Source organism: Alligator mississippiensis, chromosome 3 (genome assembly GCF_030867095.1).
Source record: "Alligator mississippiensis isolate rAllMis1 chromosome 3, rAllMis1, whole genome shotgun sequence".
Lineage (NCBI taxonomy): Eukaryota > Metazoa > Chordata > Crocodylia > Alligatoridae > Alligator > Alligator mississippiensis.
Window position 1 is genome coordinate 177,044,683 of NC_081826.1, and position 18,048 is coordinate 177,062,730.

Below are 18,048 nucleotides of genomic sequence, written 5' to 3' on the forward strand. Positions count from 1 at the left end.
GGCCAGCAGGCACAATTGGAAGAGATAGTCCAAGTATGGACACAAGAAGCAGAGGCCAGAATCAGACTGTTCTCTCGGCAGCACAATCTGAGCAAGAAGATTGAAGCCCAACAAGCGTCCCTGGAGAGAGATGGAGAAGGCTCCCGGTTCCCTAGGATGACACCCTAGGATGACATGGAGGCCTATCTAGAAGCTTTTGAGAGAACAGCCACCATTTGTAAGTAGGACCCGAGCAGCTGGGTGATGCGCATAGGTCCCCTTCTCACTGGCCCTGCACAAGCAGCCTACTGGACTCTCACACAAACAGAGGCCAGAGACTACGGGAAGGTGAAGGAGGCCATACTCTACCACCTTGAGATATCCCCATAGACATATCGGCAGAAGTTCTGGGCCCGGAAAGGGATGGGGGGACTATGCCCATGCCTGCTTGCACAAACTCTGAGAGCAGGAGACCAGGTCCATAAGGGTGATAGTGGACCACATCATACTAGAACAGTCCCTGACTGGTCTAGGAGGCAGCACTCAATGCTGGATCAGGCAGCATCAGCCAAAGATGGTGGAAGAAGCCTTGCACCTAGCTGAGGACTACGTCACTGCTGAAGTTGAAGGAGAGGGTCCAAAGAAGGAGTGTTCAGGAGGGACTGGGATGATGCAATGCTCAGAAGGCTCTGGCAAAGGAAGAAGAGGAGAGGGGACCTGACTCTCAGGCTGAGAACCCAGGGGCTGGGATGCCAAGGACATAATCTGCTATAGGTGCAGAAAAAAGGGACATGTGTCTAGTTTTTGTCCGCACAGACCCCAAGCTGAGGCGATGGTAGAGAGTCCTCATGAAGAGAAAATGGACTGTAGTTTTGGGTGACACAAGAGGCCCGGACGTCAGAATAAGCCAGTAGTCAAGGTTTGAGTGGGAGACACCATCATTCCTGCAGTTGTCGACACCAGCTGCCCCCAGTCCATGATAAGGGCAGGCCTACTACCAACACAGCTAGGAAGCTCAGAGTCACCTGTGAATATAGTCTGCATCCATGGGGCCTCGTACACTTATGAAAGAAATGGCTCCGGCTGTCAGTGACAAGCTGCACAGAAAAGATAGCGGTGGGGTTAGCAGAGACCCTCCCCCACCCCATGCCCCTGGGAGTTGATTGACCACACTTGAAGAAAGTAGTTTCCCAGGTACTAAGAAGCAGCGGGGGGAATGGCAGAGTGATCCAGAGGCGGTATGCTTCAGAACCTCCGAACAGGAAGAAGGGGGTGACCTAGACCTGGAGCAGATTATCGGCGGTGGATACTTCTGGGAAGAACAGGAACAAGAACCATTGTTCCAGAATATCTGGCAGACCCGGCTGGCTAGATGAGAGGGAGTAGTGGTAGACCCTGAGAAGGCGAAGTTGAGTCTCCACTCTGAGGTAAGAACTGGCATCCTGTACCGAGTGGAGGACAAAGAAGAGGGGTACAAAAAACAACAGATCCTAGTCCCATGGAAATATCGGGGTGACTTGCTTCGGGTAGCCCATACTCTTCCAATGGGAGGACACCTGGGGAAGGACAAGATGGAAGCGATGGGTCTTCTGGCCAGGCCTGTACACAATGGTGGAGCAATTTTTGTACTGAATGTCCCAAGTGTCGAAGAACAGAGGGGCTAAGACTGGCCAAGGCCCTGCTGATACTGCTGCTGTTGGCAGGGCAACCATTTGATAGGATTGCCATGGATGTGGCAGGACCTTTCCTCCACAGCTGGACAGGCCACCAATTCATCTTGGTAATCATTGATTATGCCACACAGTTTCCTGAAGCTTTGCCCGTATGCTCAGTGACCGCCCCCATGATAGCTAGTACTCTCATGAGATGGATCACAAGGGTCAGAATCCCTTAGGAAATTCTCACTGACTGAGGCAAAAACTTCATGTCCAAAATCCTGAGGGGGATATGCAACACGCTGAAAATCGAACAACTCAGAACCTCCATCTGTCATCCCCAGAGGGAAGGACTGGTGGAGCGCTTCAATCGGACACTAAAAGGGATGATATGGACATGCATATGGGGTGACCCTTGGGAGTGGGATGTGATGATCCCCCCCTTCTGTTCTCAATCAGGGAAGTCCCCCAAGCATCCACCGGCTATGCCCCATTTGAGTTGGTTTTTGGTTGTGACCCAAGGGGACTCCTGGACATGATCCAAGAATGGTGGGAAACCAGGCCTGAGGGGACAACGCCACCACAGGCTGTGACTGACTTTTGGGACAGATTAAAGAAGGCCATGATGATAGCTCAACGGAATCTGGGACAGAGGCAAGAGAGACAGAAATAGCACTATGACATGCATACCGCAGAAAGAGAGCTGAAGGCAGGAGATTGGGTGCTAGTGCTACTACCTGATAGTCTACACAAGTTATTAGGTCAATGGCAGGGTCTGTTTAAAGTAACTAAGCGTACGGGGCCCGTCAAGTACGAGGTCCTTCGGATGGAGCCCACCAGGAGAAAACAAATCTATCACGTTAACTTATTGAAGAAGTGGCATCAAAGGGAGTGGTGGATGATACAGGATCCAGTTGAATGTGAAGAACTAGAAGGGGATAGGGAAACTTGGAGGTTGGGGGAGGCCCCACCAAGACCTGAGGTAGATAACTGACTAGACCTCAAACAGCAAAAGACTTTGGGGACCTTAATAACCGAATATTGTGATGTGTTCTGTGAGATCCCGGGGGAACCCCAGGGAGTAGTACATCGCATCCAGACCCCACCTGGACAGATCGTACACAATCATTGGATGACGCTACCTCAGCACCTGTGGCCCGCAGTCAAGCAGGAGGTTGATGTGATGAAGAAGTTGGGCATCATTGAGGAATCTAGGAGCCCCTGGAGAAGCCCGGTGGTGATGGTCCCGAAGGCAGATGGCTCTATTAGGTTGTGCATCAATTCTTACAAGGTAAACAAAATAGCAATGTTCGATACCTTTCCAATGCCCCAGGTAGAGGATATGTTGGAAAAGGTAGGCCAAGTCAAATACATCTTGACCTTGGATCTCACAAAGGGCTATTGGCAGATCCCGATGGCACTGACCGAAAAGGAAAAAACTGCCTTTGGAACCCCATGGGGCTTATTCCAATTCAGGAGGATGCCATTTGAGCACCATGAGGTGGCAGCTTCATTCCAGCGCCTGATGGACCAACTGTTGGCACCCCATCAAGAATATGCGGCCGTATATATTGCCAACATCATTGTTTTCTCTGGTGACTGGGAAACACACTGCCACCACCTATGGGAGATCCTCAATGAACTCTGACAGGCTGAGCTGACTGTGAATCACTGGAAGTGCGCATTGGGAAAGAGAGAGACCCGGTACCTTGGGTTCATGGTTGGACAGGGAAAAATAAAGCCCATAGCTAATAAAGTGGCAGCCATACAACGACGCCCCTTGCCTCAAACACTCAGACAGCTACGGTATTTTCTTGGTTTTGCCAACTACAACAGGTGCTTTATCAAGGATTTTTCAGAGAAGGTGGCGCCCTTGATAGGATGGCGCCTTGGAGGAGTTCTTGGAGAAACTGGATCCAGTGGAACCCACGGGCCATCCTAGCCTTCAAACAAGTTAAGGCAACCCTATGCCAGCACCCAGTGCTTTATACCCCAAATTTTGAAAAGATGCTTTTTTTTTTAACAAATGGATGCCTCCGGCACTGCATTAGGAACTATCCTCTTCCAAGAAGGAGGGGCAGAAGAGAGACGAATAGCCTTTGCTAGCAAAAAACTGACGCCCACAGAAACCCAATATTCCACAACTGACAGGGAATGCCTGGCTATCTGGTGGGGGGGTGGAACTCTTTCGTTATTACTTAGTAGGCCAGAAGTTCATACTAATCACAGACCATGCACCCCTACGCTGGCTACGAACAGCCAAGCTAGATAACACTAGGTCAACGAGATGGTCTCTCGCTACACAATCCTTTTATTTTATAGTGAAGCACTGGGCGGGAAAGAAGAGCAGGAATATTGACTTCCTGTCACGCACTGAAGACACAACAGATACCGGTGAAAGGGCGAAGGGTCCGACTGATCATGCCGAGGATTGCGAAGACTCAGCAACTTTAAGTTTCTTTGAACAAAATGGGGGAGGTGTGTAACAGGGGCTCGGGCTAGAAATCAAGCGGTTGCCCTCAGGGCACTGGAGTGAAGCAGAGTAGTTGCTGCAAAGCCAACGGAGCAAGAAGGATGCTGTGGGCAAGGCAAGCAAGTCGGACATCAGACCGGTGAGACGGGGGATACTTACCCCAGGTGGCAGTGGCCAGCAGTCATCTGGCAGGATCCCAGGGAGGTTGGGAACGCGGCCCTTGGAGACCGAGCTCCAGGAAACAACCGGCTCTCAAACGAAGCGGCGGAGAGACAGCCGTGATTGGGAAGGGAGCTACAGGGAAAGTTCACAGGAGCTGACGGGTGGCTGGCAAGACCCTGGGAAGGCTGGGGAACCAGACCCCAAAGAGGATCCCCAGAGACAACCAGCTCTCAGTGGGAGCAGCAGAGAGACAGCCGCAATCAGGAACAGAGCAGCAGGGAAGCTGCAATCAACTAAGCGGTGATACAGCTGCTTCCATCTTAATGAGGCAATTGTGTAGTCCACTACATTGTATCCACTTTAATAAAGATAGGTGAAACATGGTGAAACTAACACCCAGGTGGTCTGGTGTTTCTCACCCTCTCCCCTCAGGGATTAACATCTAAATCTTTTTACTATCTTAATCATGACAGGCAAGTCCTGGGGAAGAGAGGGGATATACCGACCCACACCTACAAGTATAAAAGCCAAAAGGGAAATAATTTTAGAATACAAGCTGAAATTTCAGCAAAGAAACTGATGAATAACATTACATACAAAATACAATTTGAGATTATAAAAAAAATCCTCCTTCTTTCATTTTCCCTTGCTCCCAAAAGTTCATCAATACACATGGGACATGACAAGCTGGCTCCTCAAAAAGTGTTTGCAGACTAAACTTGCACACTGTGCCACTCCCCACCATGCACGTATGTAACCTTGTGTATTTGCATGCATGCAAACACAAATCCTCCCTAGTTTATGGAAATGCATCACATTTTCTATCAGGTCAGTCAGGACATGCAAAATTACAAGCACATTTCTCTAGAAACACTTTAAAATATTTTCAATGGAAATGGCCTTAACATTTTCAGGATTTCAGTATAAAATAATTGGCAAGACCATTCTGGTTGGTTTTCTCCCTTTTCCTTTCTCTTTTCACGTCAGCTCAGACTTCAGATGTTTCCTTTCTCTGTTTCTGCACTTTGTCTTGTTATCTTCTGTGTGTTTGAACTTTATTTTTTCACATTGATCCTGTGCACTGAAGTGAGGGTTGGCATCTTGGTTTTCAGTATTCCTCTGGTCTTTTGGCTATTTTATTTCATCATATCCATGATAGAGCAAAGAATTTCCAATACTTCCATACTAACTATTTTTGTAATGGATAAGAAAATTCCTTGTGGTATTTTCTGCTGTTTTTCTAGATGGTCAGATATTATTTTACAGTGTGATATTTTGTTAGTAACACATGTAAAGCTGAAAGGGTAGTATTCAGAGCTTGTAATAAGGTCTCTTTATTATCATTTACCTTATATTGTGACTGACAGATTCATTCTGTTTTTCCCTAAATGATAGCTACTTGCCCCTTTCTGTATTAGCATGCTGTCATTCCACTGTGATATTCTGCTTTCTAAAACATTCACATTTTGGTGGGAAGGGGGATATTTGTTTATTATTAGCTGATAATTCATTCTTCCATTTCATTCACTGCCTGTCTTTAATGTAATTTTGATTTACTTTTTGAAATACTGATATCTAAATCAAAGATTTTGTAATCATAACTTCTCTGTGCTTCCTGTTGTTACTAATGGTGTATTAATATAATGCATCCTTTGAGTAATAATGCTTTTTAATTCAATAACTTTTGGTTTAAAACTTGCAGACTTTGTGCCCCCTTAATTCCAACTGATTTCAGTGGGTGTTTGGGTTGGGCAGGGAATGGAAAAATTTGCCTTTATGCCATGTGACTGGTTTTAGAAAAAAGTTTCATAGAGAAAGAGCACAAACACAGATATTAGGATGGAATCGTAATACTGCAGGTTGTGGACCAACCACAGAGAAAGATTGAAAGATTGGGGACACAGAAGTTGGAAAGAAAATTTCCCTATGAGGAAGTTTATACAGCAGTTGTTCGTTAATGAAAATGCTTGCACCTTTTTCTGAAGTCTCTGGGCATGTCCTGCACTGAGAATAAAATACTGGACTAGATTGGCCACATGTTGTCTTTAGTATGCCAGTTCCAGTGTTCCTTATTCATGGAACCCCATGAAATTCTTTGGTTATTGCATTGCTCTAGCAGACTCAAAATAACCCTTTTCTTTAAAATAGATTTATTATATAATTTGTGTTGAATGGTTTACACTGGTACCTTTTTATGAAAACCTGATTGAATGCTTTACCAGAAAAAATAATTTAGTAGTTCATTTTCTTTGATTTCTAAAGCACCAGCTGACATCTTTTAAATTCTTAAGTACATAAGCAATCACAATTTGTAGATGCTGGAAAGTCAGCTAATGATTAAAAATATGTTAGCTCATTCAGTTGGATAGAAATAACTTATTGGTTTTGAGTCCTGAGGCAAAATTTACTACAAAAAATGTCAGAATGGATGCACTTCAACAAAGACAATGTGGTTTTTTTTAAGGAAAATTCAGAGAGAGAGCCTCAATTCTTCATAAGATTGCCAAAAAGAAGTGCCAGGTAGAAGACAGTGAAAGACGGAATGGGGCTGCTAATCATGGTGAGTATAGGAGTTCCAAATTATTTTTATTGGCAAAGAGTATATATACCATTTACTTACCCAAAAAAGAGGAAATATATCAGCTTGGGAACCTAAAAATAGACCCCAAATCCATATTTGGACTTATAATAGAAGCCTGGTTTTCCACAGCAGTTAGTACCTGCAAATGAGAAGAGAGACATATCTGCAAATGTGCCATTACAGTGCATGAATAAACTTTTTAGAGGTTATTGTTCTGTAGTTTATTGCTCCCAGGAAGCTCCCAGGATTTTTGCATGTGCATCCAGACCACAGCACATTGAGCCAGGTCAGAGCAGGGTGCTTGGGAGGTCAGCCTGCCAGCCCAGGGCTACTCCAACGGGGTTCAATGTGCTGCAGAGGGCCTGGCTGGGACACAAGGATGCTTCAGTGTAGGACTAGCCAGCAGGCAACCCCGACACTGAAGTACCCTCATGCCCCAGCCAGCCAGGGCAGCATCTACAGGTGTGCTGCTGCTATTTGTATATACAAGTACTACCCTGCTGCAGAGTTCATTAGTCTCCTGTGCCCTAATAGGCATATGTAGACGCTGAGATGTTTAATGCAGAACTAATTAGTTGGCTCCACAGTAAATGTCTCATGTAAACATGCCAGTTTGATCTTTGCTCCAGACTTGCACCAAAGGCTACTTCCAAGCTGACCCAGATATGAAAGGGTACCTGGTCATTTAGGCTAGAGGGTCAAAGCAAGTGACCATGATACCAACCATTTCCTTCTGTGCTGTTGGTTACAGAACCCAGTGGAGCCATCGACACATCCTGGGCAGGTGTCTACATGTGCACACATTTGGGAGCAGATTTGCTCCCAACAGGGGCAGCCCAGAGATGGCCATTCCCATCCTGCTCTGCCCGCCCTGCAGCAGCCAGGGGGATCTCCAGACTACCTCTGGGTGCTAGCCCAGGGGATGGCAGAGAGCATGGGGCCAGGAGACAGCTGTCTCTTGGCAGGAGCTGGGAGATTGCTGCCTGCCTCTGGGAGCTGCCTAGTGCTGGGGCAGAACCTAGCATGAGGAAATGTCTCCCTGCCCCAACAGCAGGGAGCTTCTGGCCTCAGCTCCCCGACTGGGAGCAGGGGACTTGGAAAGAGCTGCAGGGGAGGGGCAGGTCTCAGCCCCCTGCCCCTATCTACCAGTGTGGTAGCTAGCAGTGAGCCCCTGGCTAGGCAGGGATTCCCGATCGTGGAGCAGGGACTGGGAGCTCCCTGCTGCTGGGACATAGAAACATTGTCTCCACCCAGACTCTGCCACTGGAGCCTGCTCCAGCAGCAGGGAGCTCCAATGGGCAGGGGGCAATCACCCACCCGCTGCTGCCTGGCTGACAGGGAGCAAATTTGCTTCTTGTCAGCTGTCTACATGTGCCTTACTGTGCATACATAGTAACTGCTCAGCATTTAATTTGCTACAAGTATGTCCTAATTATGTTAGCTTGATGGGCCACTGGGCTCAGGATGGAACTCTTGGCATAACCAAGTGAAGAATCTGGCTGATTATCTGTATGAAACCATACAACAATGTATCTACTTTAATTTTAGGCCTAGTCATTTGTTATGAGCCCTAGATATAAGTTCCATATTCTTTCTGGGGCTAAATTTTCCTCTCTGATTCATCTATAATGAATTATTAAAGACTATTCTGACTCTCTACAGGATTCTGCCTGAAACTCTGCCCCATCAGGATGAATGGGAGCTCCTATGTATGAAAAGAAAGCCAAAAAAGGCATCCAGGGAGCCATTGTGCAAGGCTGAAACACTAATTATGGAAATATGTAGAATTAAAAGTAATGGGAATAGGAAGACAATTTATGCTCTCAGTTATGTTCATGCAAATCCATGGGTTTTCACAGAAATTTGACAGGAACAATTGAAAACACCATTTTGATCACGATTATGTATTTCTTTATGGCAGTACCAGGGATGTATGCTTTGGGTGAGTACTCTGAATGTACAAAATGCTCCCTGAGATCTACGCTGTGTACAGTTTGTAATACTACATACAATTTTCACATTCATGAGCAAGGTGTGTGCGTGATGTGGCATATGTAATTCAACAGCTGCCATAAAAAAGACTAACATCCTTGAAATCTACCATGTAAACTCAAAAGCCCTCAAAGAGACACATTGCTGCTGTGAATGATTCATTCTCTCAGAAGCAAAACCTGGATATCTTGCATTGGCATACAAAGTCTCAAGAGCAAAGACTCTGTCTTGCAGAAGAAAGGTACGGATATGGGTTCATCAACTGTAGAATATTTCAAGTAATTGCTTTGAGGTATCTCTCTTGTAGGGCAAAGATTTGGGCTACCCCAGGGGTAGAACAGGGTCACAGTCGCTAGGTTCACACTCATTGCATATCCAGTAGCCAAAATTTTGTGTCCCTATTGCATAGTGGAGTTCAGTCGCTACTATGAGCTGGAGTCAACAATAGGAGGTATAGTTTGATAGCTGGTCTATATCCTGACAATGGGCTGGAAAAATTCCATCATCTCTGGCCCTGTACATGGCTGTTGCACTAAGTTGTTTGCTCTGCATTTCACAAAGGATAAGAATGTCTTTCAGCTCAGAAGTCATGTGTAGTTGTTAAAGAAAAAATTCTTACAGTCACCTTTCCTTTAGCCACTGCCTTACCACTGAATGTTCAACAAAAGAAGTCTATGAAATGTATCTGATAAAAACCGAATCCATGCTATCAGTTGACACTTGCCCTGACCTTGTGCTAGACTTAGATACACTTTGCCTACAGAGTCAAGCAATTAGTTGAGAATGTTTTGTTAATGCATCATATTGCTGGGAAGAAGGAAGACTTAAAAGCAGGGAAATAATTATACCTATCCTGAGCTCTGCACTGCACTTGTGAATCTTGGATTTTAATTCAGAAAGAACATGACCACAGCAGTAATGCAAGCCACACAGTTATATTTACTTCTTTCTGTGGCAAGATTTTATAAAATGCATGTTGTTCAAGTAATTGTTTGTTGCTCCTTCTCATGTCATCTGATTATCCAAGGACATCTGACCACTACTCTTTTTGAATAAGAGTTTTTGTCATGCTTCTTATTTAGAACAATCCCAGGTGAATCATGGTGAAAAGAACTGAACTGAATAAATATAGGGCCAGAGCCCCTTGTTCCCTACTATCTCCCATTTATCCTGGCAGGACATTTTCATGAGGACTTTATTTGTAAAACTATTGGAAAACTTGGGTATTGTTTAGTACCTTTGCTTTTTCCATTCATGGTGCAAGTAAAAAGAATGTGAATGTCATATGAGAAAAGTGACAATTCTGAAGACAGGAATTTGCACAAAATTAATTTTTAAACACCAACTTCCATATTTTTAAACTGACTCTCTTATTTAATGCATCAACTAGGGACAAAATTGTAGTCTAGCTTTTGCAAAAAAACCTCACTGACCCAGCCTTTTTGTCATGGTAGAATTGCAGAGCAGTGCAAGATCTAATTTGGTAGTTCTCAGAGGTGTCATTTTTACAACTCCTCACCACCTATCCTTTGCATATAGACATCCCCAAATGTCAAGTCACAAATATTTCAGATCATATTATAGTCATAACACCTGTGAGTTCCATGGCAACTCTAACAGAAATCCAGCTTTACTAATTGCAGATGGAAAAATATGCAAGTCAAGTTTCTCCATATCTTCATGAGTTTATCGCACACTCCACCTGCCAGCAGAGAATCTTATATTTTATTATCCGTTATGAAGAATGGTTTAGTGTCAGTTTTGACTCAATTCTGTTAGATTTACCACAGCTCAGCAAGAGTATGACATGAGTAAAGAGCACCAAATAGGTCCTAAGTTACAGTTAAGAATTTAAACATTAAAAAGAGCTCTTTTAAAAAACACAAGTAACATTGGAACAGCTCTTCATCCCTTATCCAGGCAACCCCCTCATTAGTCCAAATTTGACTCTAATTTACATGTATGAAAGTTTGTTCTCTGGAGTAATTGCATCAATGTAACTAAGTCCAGAATTTATCTTTTTTTATGAATGTTACTGGTAGCACTTGATAATTCACATAGACTGAAAGCAATGTTACTAATTTGTTATATATTGTTGTTCTCCTCTGCCCCTCCACCCCTGCTTATGGATGATCTAACAGAAAAAATTGAACTCCCAAATGCTGCAAAAGTGGAAGTTGCAATAACACCACCAACTGATTCAGGACCAGTACAAAATGGAAATGTTGCCCACAACACTGAAGCCGAGGTTAATATCTTTTTATTGTCTATTTTATCTAGAAGTAGATTGCAAAAAGGTCTTTATTCTGAGCAAGGAATAGTCTTGTTTGCCTCTGCCCTCAATTAAACTGGGTATTAGAGCAAATTTTGCCTAAAATACAAAGGCTCTTTTCCCCTGCACCTACACGTAGCACCGTATTTAAGGCAAAGCCATATTTTGAAATGTTTTCTTTCAGGGCATATTTCTTGCATATTGCATATACTTGCAACTAATGGAAATAGTTTGTCCAGTTGTTCTAACATTGCACAGAACATTTTCTCTTAGGAGTGCAACCTGTCATGTTTAATTAAGTGGATGGTTACAAGAAAGTGCTTACAAGATGAGAACTGGTCACGAACATCTTCCTTTGGATATCATATCTGAGACACAAATTTCAGACAGAGAGCAAATTATGTTTGCTTGCATGACTGTGCATAGTAAGCATAAATGCAGACATTGCATAGTTGCTCACAAGAAAAATACAGATTTAAATTTGCTTGTTTTAACCAAGTAAATATACTTTTTATGAATAGTTATCATACAACTGCATGACTGTCTGATTTTTGTAATGACTACCTGAAATACAAAGAACATTAGGAACCTAAAGATGTAGACAGGCATCTAGTGTAGCTTACAAGAGTGCCTAAGCAAATCAGGTGACTGCCCAACTTCTATGTGACCAAAAGAAACAAAATAGCCTTGTGAGTTAGTATTGTTAAGGTTGGGTCTTACACTTAGACCCGAGCTAACTGCTGAAAGCACCATGCAGACTTCCAAACTGGCCCAAGGATTATTTCTTACATGACTTTCAATATCAGATTTTGGTTTACTTTCAGCTGAAAATGTACAAGTCTCTCCATTTTCTTTAAAGAATGTATAGAAACTATTTTCCCTGGTGGCAAAATGCAGGTATTTGATATTCCTATTGCTGTTTCCTTATGCTGCTTTTTGTTGTAAATATGCCCAATAGTTCTCTAATCTTCAGTATTCTACTTTTGTTCACCTACCTACCCATTTCTGCAGGTACTTTTCTATGTCATCTTGTTTGCACATTTTTATATAAGTGTTTAAAGTAGTCACTTAAAACACTTGAAATTTGTTTGAACTACAGCAAAGGAGGCTAAGATTAAAACTCAGGGAAAAACTCTCAAACAGTAATAGTAGGGCACAAACCATGGCCAAATGTCTTTAACCCTCTCTATTATCTAGCCTCTTGGGATAGGAATGGAGTGTTAGGATCACAGTCCCACCTGAAGAGATGGAGGAATCCCTGGAAAAGCTGCTGCTTTATTTTCTGGGCTGATTAGGCAGGGAAAAGTGGATGTTGAATGTTGTGTTGGGAAAACAAAAAGATGCTGATAATATGTACACAGTCTCTATTGTGCTGAATTTCCCAGACTGATGGACCACCTAAAGATTCCTAGTCATCAAAACTAAATATTAAACATTCCACTTAAGCAGAGTAGTTTGGTAACTCCCTTTCTAGAAAAGTTCTCAACACACTGCTCCGGCATTACTTTATCAACCAATGCATTTTGGTTCTCTCCCCTACCTTGGGGGTCTTCAAAAGGAGACTAGACAAGCACCTAGCTAAGGTCGTCTTTCCTGCCCAGGGCAGGGGGTTGGACTCGATAATCATACGAGGTCCCTTCCAGCCCTTACAATCTATAAATCTATGAATAGTGAACCTTTAGCTTTTGGGATCATTTTTTTCAGCGTCCACTTGGAACATATTCTAAAAGACTAAGTTTACCTCTGAGCCAAAATAAATGTCAAGGCCGTTTATAACATTAAACAGTAACAAATGGGGGAGATGATAACTCCAGGCAGGGATATTAATTATTTATTAGGTTGATTTATTTATTTATAGTGTATTTCATTGGCACAGCTTCAGCTTTTACTGCTATGCTATGGAATAACTTGTTATGATGTGAATGAATAATACTTTTGTGGAGTACACAAAAACTCAAAATTTAATCATTTTAGTAAAATTTAGTAATTGAGTAAAACTCAATTCAGTAATTTATTGAGCTGCATATAGATTCTTTCTCAGAAATTGCTCAGAAAAAAAAAAAGCAGTAAAAGAAGGGTACTTGTATCTCTCAGAAATGTCCATACATTGACATTTCATATTGTAATGAAGTGGCTTCAAAGCCTGCTCAAAATATGCAGAGTCAAGCAGCATCACCATCCAAGGTAAAACATTTTGATGGTTTAATTTCAAACAACTGTGGGATAAATAGATGAAATTATTACAAGCATACATTGCCAAGAAGGCCTTTTTTCCCGGTAGGTACTTAAAACTTTCATTGAGGAAATGTTTGGAACTTACATGCTAGATTCAGCAGATATTCATATATACTCAAAATTTACCATGCTAGAACAGCAGTGAGATGCATTATTTATCCTAATTAAGAATAGAGGGGCTTGAAATGTCAAGAGTGTATGAGTGATTCTGCAGCTGTAGTTCCATCAGATTAAAATAAAGGGTTTTATGGGCGTTAATGGCTAGGAGACCACTAGCACAGGCACGCAGTAGTACCCCAATTGCATTGAGATGGGGGCTTCATCTCCACAGACTCTCTGATTTCCTACTCTGTCAATGATTATCCCATTGTTGCTGCTACCATAGCTGCCAACACCTCAAATCTCAGTTTCAACTATCTGCAAAAATATGTCAGGTAGCTAGAATTTAAAAAAAATGTCTGCTGTTCATTTCTGCTATCCATAGCAGAACACAACATACCTCTAAGGACCAGATAGCCTAGGGCTCAGATTCTCAAAGATCTACCTCTTACTGAATTCAAAGGATGTTAGGAGCCTAACTGCCTTTGAGAATCTGGGGCTGATCCTCTGTTTTTCCTATTGACCATTGCTGAAAGGAGCACTGGTTGTCTTCGATTCGCATGCTGTTGGAAGATTTACCCGACTTATACAAGATCTAATAAAGATGAGTAAGGAAGGGCAGGCTTCCTGATGTACTACGGCACTGCTAAGAAAGTAAGGCAGACCACAGGAAAGTTAGTGTGGAGAAAAATAAATGAACTATAAGAGATGGACAGGAAGAGGGGAAGAACAAAGTAGAGTACCCTATAGGCAATAGAGGGTACGTGCAAATGTTACATTTAGATTGACCTAAATCCCTGAATGTGCAGACATGTGGGAAGGTTAAATCAGTAAAAAACTGTGGGTCCAATCTAAATTAGTTCACCTGAAGAGGTGAACTAATTTAGATCAGAAATGGGCTAGCATTCACACATTCAGAGCACAGTCCTGGGAAAGCCTAGCCACTCATTGTAGTCTCAGGGCTATGCTCTTTGTATGCCCCCTCTCCCCCCAACCTGAACCATTTTTAGCCCACCAACTACCCCCTCATTACCTCGCTTTTAGCTCTGCCAACCCCCTCAAACATGTCAATGCCCCCTCCAGACCCTCTAGCCCCTCCCAGTTTTTCCTACTCCATGTTACTTAATATTGACTTCCTGGCATAGCTCCCAGCACAGGCAAATGTCTGCACATGCTGCTCCTAATCTACAACCATGCAGCTTAAAGTAAATTGCATGATCATAGTCTGGGTGTAGCACACATCTGTACATACCCAAAGAGAGCAGGAGCTGGACTTGCAAAAGTAAATGTGCAGTTTAAGGACAAAGAAAAGCAACTGGCCGCCACAAAGGGTCTGATTCTGTTCTCATTGATATCAAAGGCAAAACTCCTACTCACTTCACTGGGAGAAGGATTCAGTCCATATGCACTGTTAGATAAAGCACAGACAATTCAAATTTGATATTCATGTTTTCCCACTGCCTACTTTTACAAATGTTTCTGATAGGTGGTATTAGAGAGGAAGCAAAGTAGAGATGGATGACCTCAGTGAGCTCAAGTCTCCTCCCACTCTGCCCATTAACTTTATTGACTTTAATAGGATTACTTCTGATTTACATCAGAATCATGTTCACATGGCCTTTCGTAGCAGTGAAGATTAGAATTAGGAGTTTGAAAATAACCAATACTCATTCTTCACTCCTTTCCTATCTCGGCTCCAAACATCAAGGAAACCCTAAACTTTTACAGGATTTAACACTAGGAGCACTACCTTATGAAGTACACTGTCTGACAGCATGTTGTACTCCCTGCAGACTTCTAAGGGAAACTAAGTGATGAACATCCTTGGCAGTATGCCACATAGGCCTTGTGCAGCAGCTTTACTCCCATAGTTAAGCTATTGCAGTTCATTTCTGACCTGCAATTTCTCTTGAGTTTTGAGCCTTTTATGACAAGAGGCTGTATATATCATGCCAAATAGCCTGGCACCAGCCAGGCGAGGGACAGATTACACAAACTGGTTTCAGTGATAAGAAACTGGTTTAGATGGCTGAAACTGGTTTAAGATAAACCTGGTTGAATGCAGTATCAGACTTAACTGATTTAGGTCAACCCAGTTTATAAAACTTCTGTCCCTGACCTGTTCCTGGCTTAAGTTAAATCAGAGTCACGCAGCATCCCAACATTTTGCAGTCCTGGGCTGGCCTGGGCTATGCTGTCTGCTCCAGAGAGCAGGGCTGGCCCCACCCCTCTGCTCCCTAGCCAGAGAAGTGAGAGCTGGCTCACTGGCCTCACTGGCTGGTTCACTGCTGCCCTTCCCCCCAGGCAAACCCCAGCTAGGGGCTGGGTCCAGGGAGGGGGGTTAAATTCATCTTTCCCCAAGTATGGAGCTGTCCTGCTGCTTACTTAGTGCTGGCTGCAGCTGTGCACTACAAATCCCACAGGTACCTTGTGGCAGGGCACTGTTGGTGCCTGCCACTTTAAGGGCTGGGTCAGCAAGTGCCTGATGGCAACAGCCATTTTGAGAACCCAGTATATAAAGGCTGCAGTCTGCTGGTGCCAGCCCAGGCAGAAACATCACTTAGCTGAGCTGCAGCAGGAACAGCTAGGAGGTAAGGGTAAGAGCTTATGGGGATGGCTAGGTAGACCCATGTGAGAGAGTGGGATAGATGCTCAAGAAGCCTGACTTGAGGCACCCTCAACTGGTCAGTGCTGGGGCCCGGACCAGAAGGGTCAAAAGGGCCAGGGGCCCACCTTGAGGGACACCCAGAGCTGAGGGCCTGGGGTTCTGACTGGCTTTGGAGGTGAGGCCAGGGTTTGTGTGGCCAAAGGTCCCAGGGGGGCCACGCCCTAGAGGGCAAAGAGTGCAGGGAGCTAGGCAGCCCAGAATGAGGGTGGAGTAGGCTGCCTGATTGGAGGGATCCAGTTGCGGTGCAGACTGAAGGATTATGGGGCCCAGTGTGGGGCTGGTGATGCTAAGAACTGTGATGCCATCTACGAGGCATGAGCTGTGGCGTAGGGGAGGTCAGAGCCACAGATAGTGCCCCCTGGCATCAGGGCTGGGAATGAGCAGTTTCCCCCTCTGCCCCAAGACAGACAGTCCTACAAGTGTACATGACATGAGTTTTGCCTGTCAGCAGCTAGAGGTGCAGGGCCCCAGAACCCCTGCACCTATCTTCTTGAAAGCTGACAGGCTTCATGGCCTCAGCAGGGGCTAGCAGGCCTGTAGCTTTCGTCCTGCTGCGCCTTAACACACACAATGTCACCCATGTCACGAGTTCTGCTTGTCTGCAGCTTGAGGTACAGTACCCCCAAGCCCCTGCACCTACCTCCATGAAACTTAGCAAGCTTTGTGGCCTCAGCACGGCATATCATACCTACAGTTTTGATCCCACTGTGCCTTAACACATACATGTGACATGAGTTTTACTTTCAAGACTTTGGGATGCAGTTTCCCGAAACCCGCTGCATCCATCTCCTTGAAGATTGACAGGCGTAATGACCTCAGAAGGACCTACCATTCCTGCAAGTTTCATCCAAATTAGGCCAGAAATGACAAAGTTATAGGCTGTTTCAGCCTTCCCCTATATAGCCTATGGGCAAAACAGCGTCGAAATGACAAAACGTTTCAACTCGCCTCATTTTGTTTCAAGGATGTTTCAGCTGTATCTGTTTCATTTTGATTTTGCTGTTTTGATCTCAAAATGAGTCAAAACAGTGTCAAAACAAAACTGGCGGCGAAATTTCGCACAGCCCTACTGAAGTCTCTCCTTATGACCTGGTCTCTAGGCCTCTAATCATGGCCCTCCTTTGGACTCTCTTGAGCTTCTCCACATCCTTCCTGAAGTGCAGCACCCAAAACTGGATACAGAACTCCAGCTGCGGTCTAACCAGGGCCAAGTAGAGAGAAAGAATGACATCCCTAGCCTTGCTCAAGATGCCTCGGTGGATGCATGCCAGTGTTTGATTAGCTCTGCCAGCTATGGCACCTCATTGGTGGCTCATGTTCATTTTGTTGTCTGTCATGACACCCAGGTCTTGTTCAGATGTGGTGCTAACAAGCATAGCACTGCCAAGCCTGTAAGTGTGTTGTGGTTTATTTTTCCTCAGATGGAGCACTTTATGTTTCTCTGTATTAAATGACATCTGGTTGAGGTCTGTATGCTTGGATTATGAATCTTAATTCATAATTCATTTATGAAAATTAATTCTTCTCTATATTGTGTGTATGATTCCATATCTCCTTTCTGTATTACCCACTTTGAGACTATACATTATCAGGTTTCTGGCAATTTTACCTTTCACTGGTCCATACTATGTTAGCTCTATCTAAAGTCTCTATGTTGCAAACATCATATCATTATGACATTCTGCATTTTCTATAAACTTGCCAGAAGTTGGGTGCATCCAAAATCAAAATATTAGTATTTGTCTCTACTATAGGCCTGGGACAATGTGTGCAAATAGATTTCATAGACATTGGGGCTGGAAGAGACCTTGCAAGATCATTGGGTCCAGTCCCCCGCCCCAGGGGCGGGAAGTCTTCTGGGGTCAAATGATCCCAGCAAGATAGGCATCCAAGTGTGTCTTAAAGATATCTAGAGTAGGTGCTTGCACCATT

General features: G+C 44.0%; 1 protein-coding gene across 3 annotated transcripts in view; it reads left to right on the forward strand.

Annotated features, from left to right (window-relative positions):
- The window catches only part of SLC24A2 (solute carrier family 24 member 2), a 182,262-nt gene that overhangs the window by 125,638 nt on the left and 38,576 nt on the right, over positions 1–18,048 (forward strand). For all 3 annotated transcript variants that reach the window (XM_019480761.2, XM_019480763.2, XM_019480762.2), the window contains 2 exons: positions 6,734–6,829; positions 10,984–11,090. In XM_019480761.2, coding sequence (XP_019336306.1) covers positions 6,734–6,829; positions 10,984–11,090 — 203 coding nt within the window. The remainder of the gene's footprint in view (positions 1–6,733; positions 6,830–10,983; positions 11,091–18,048) is intronic.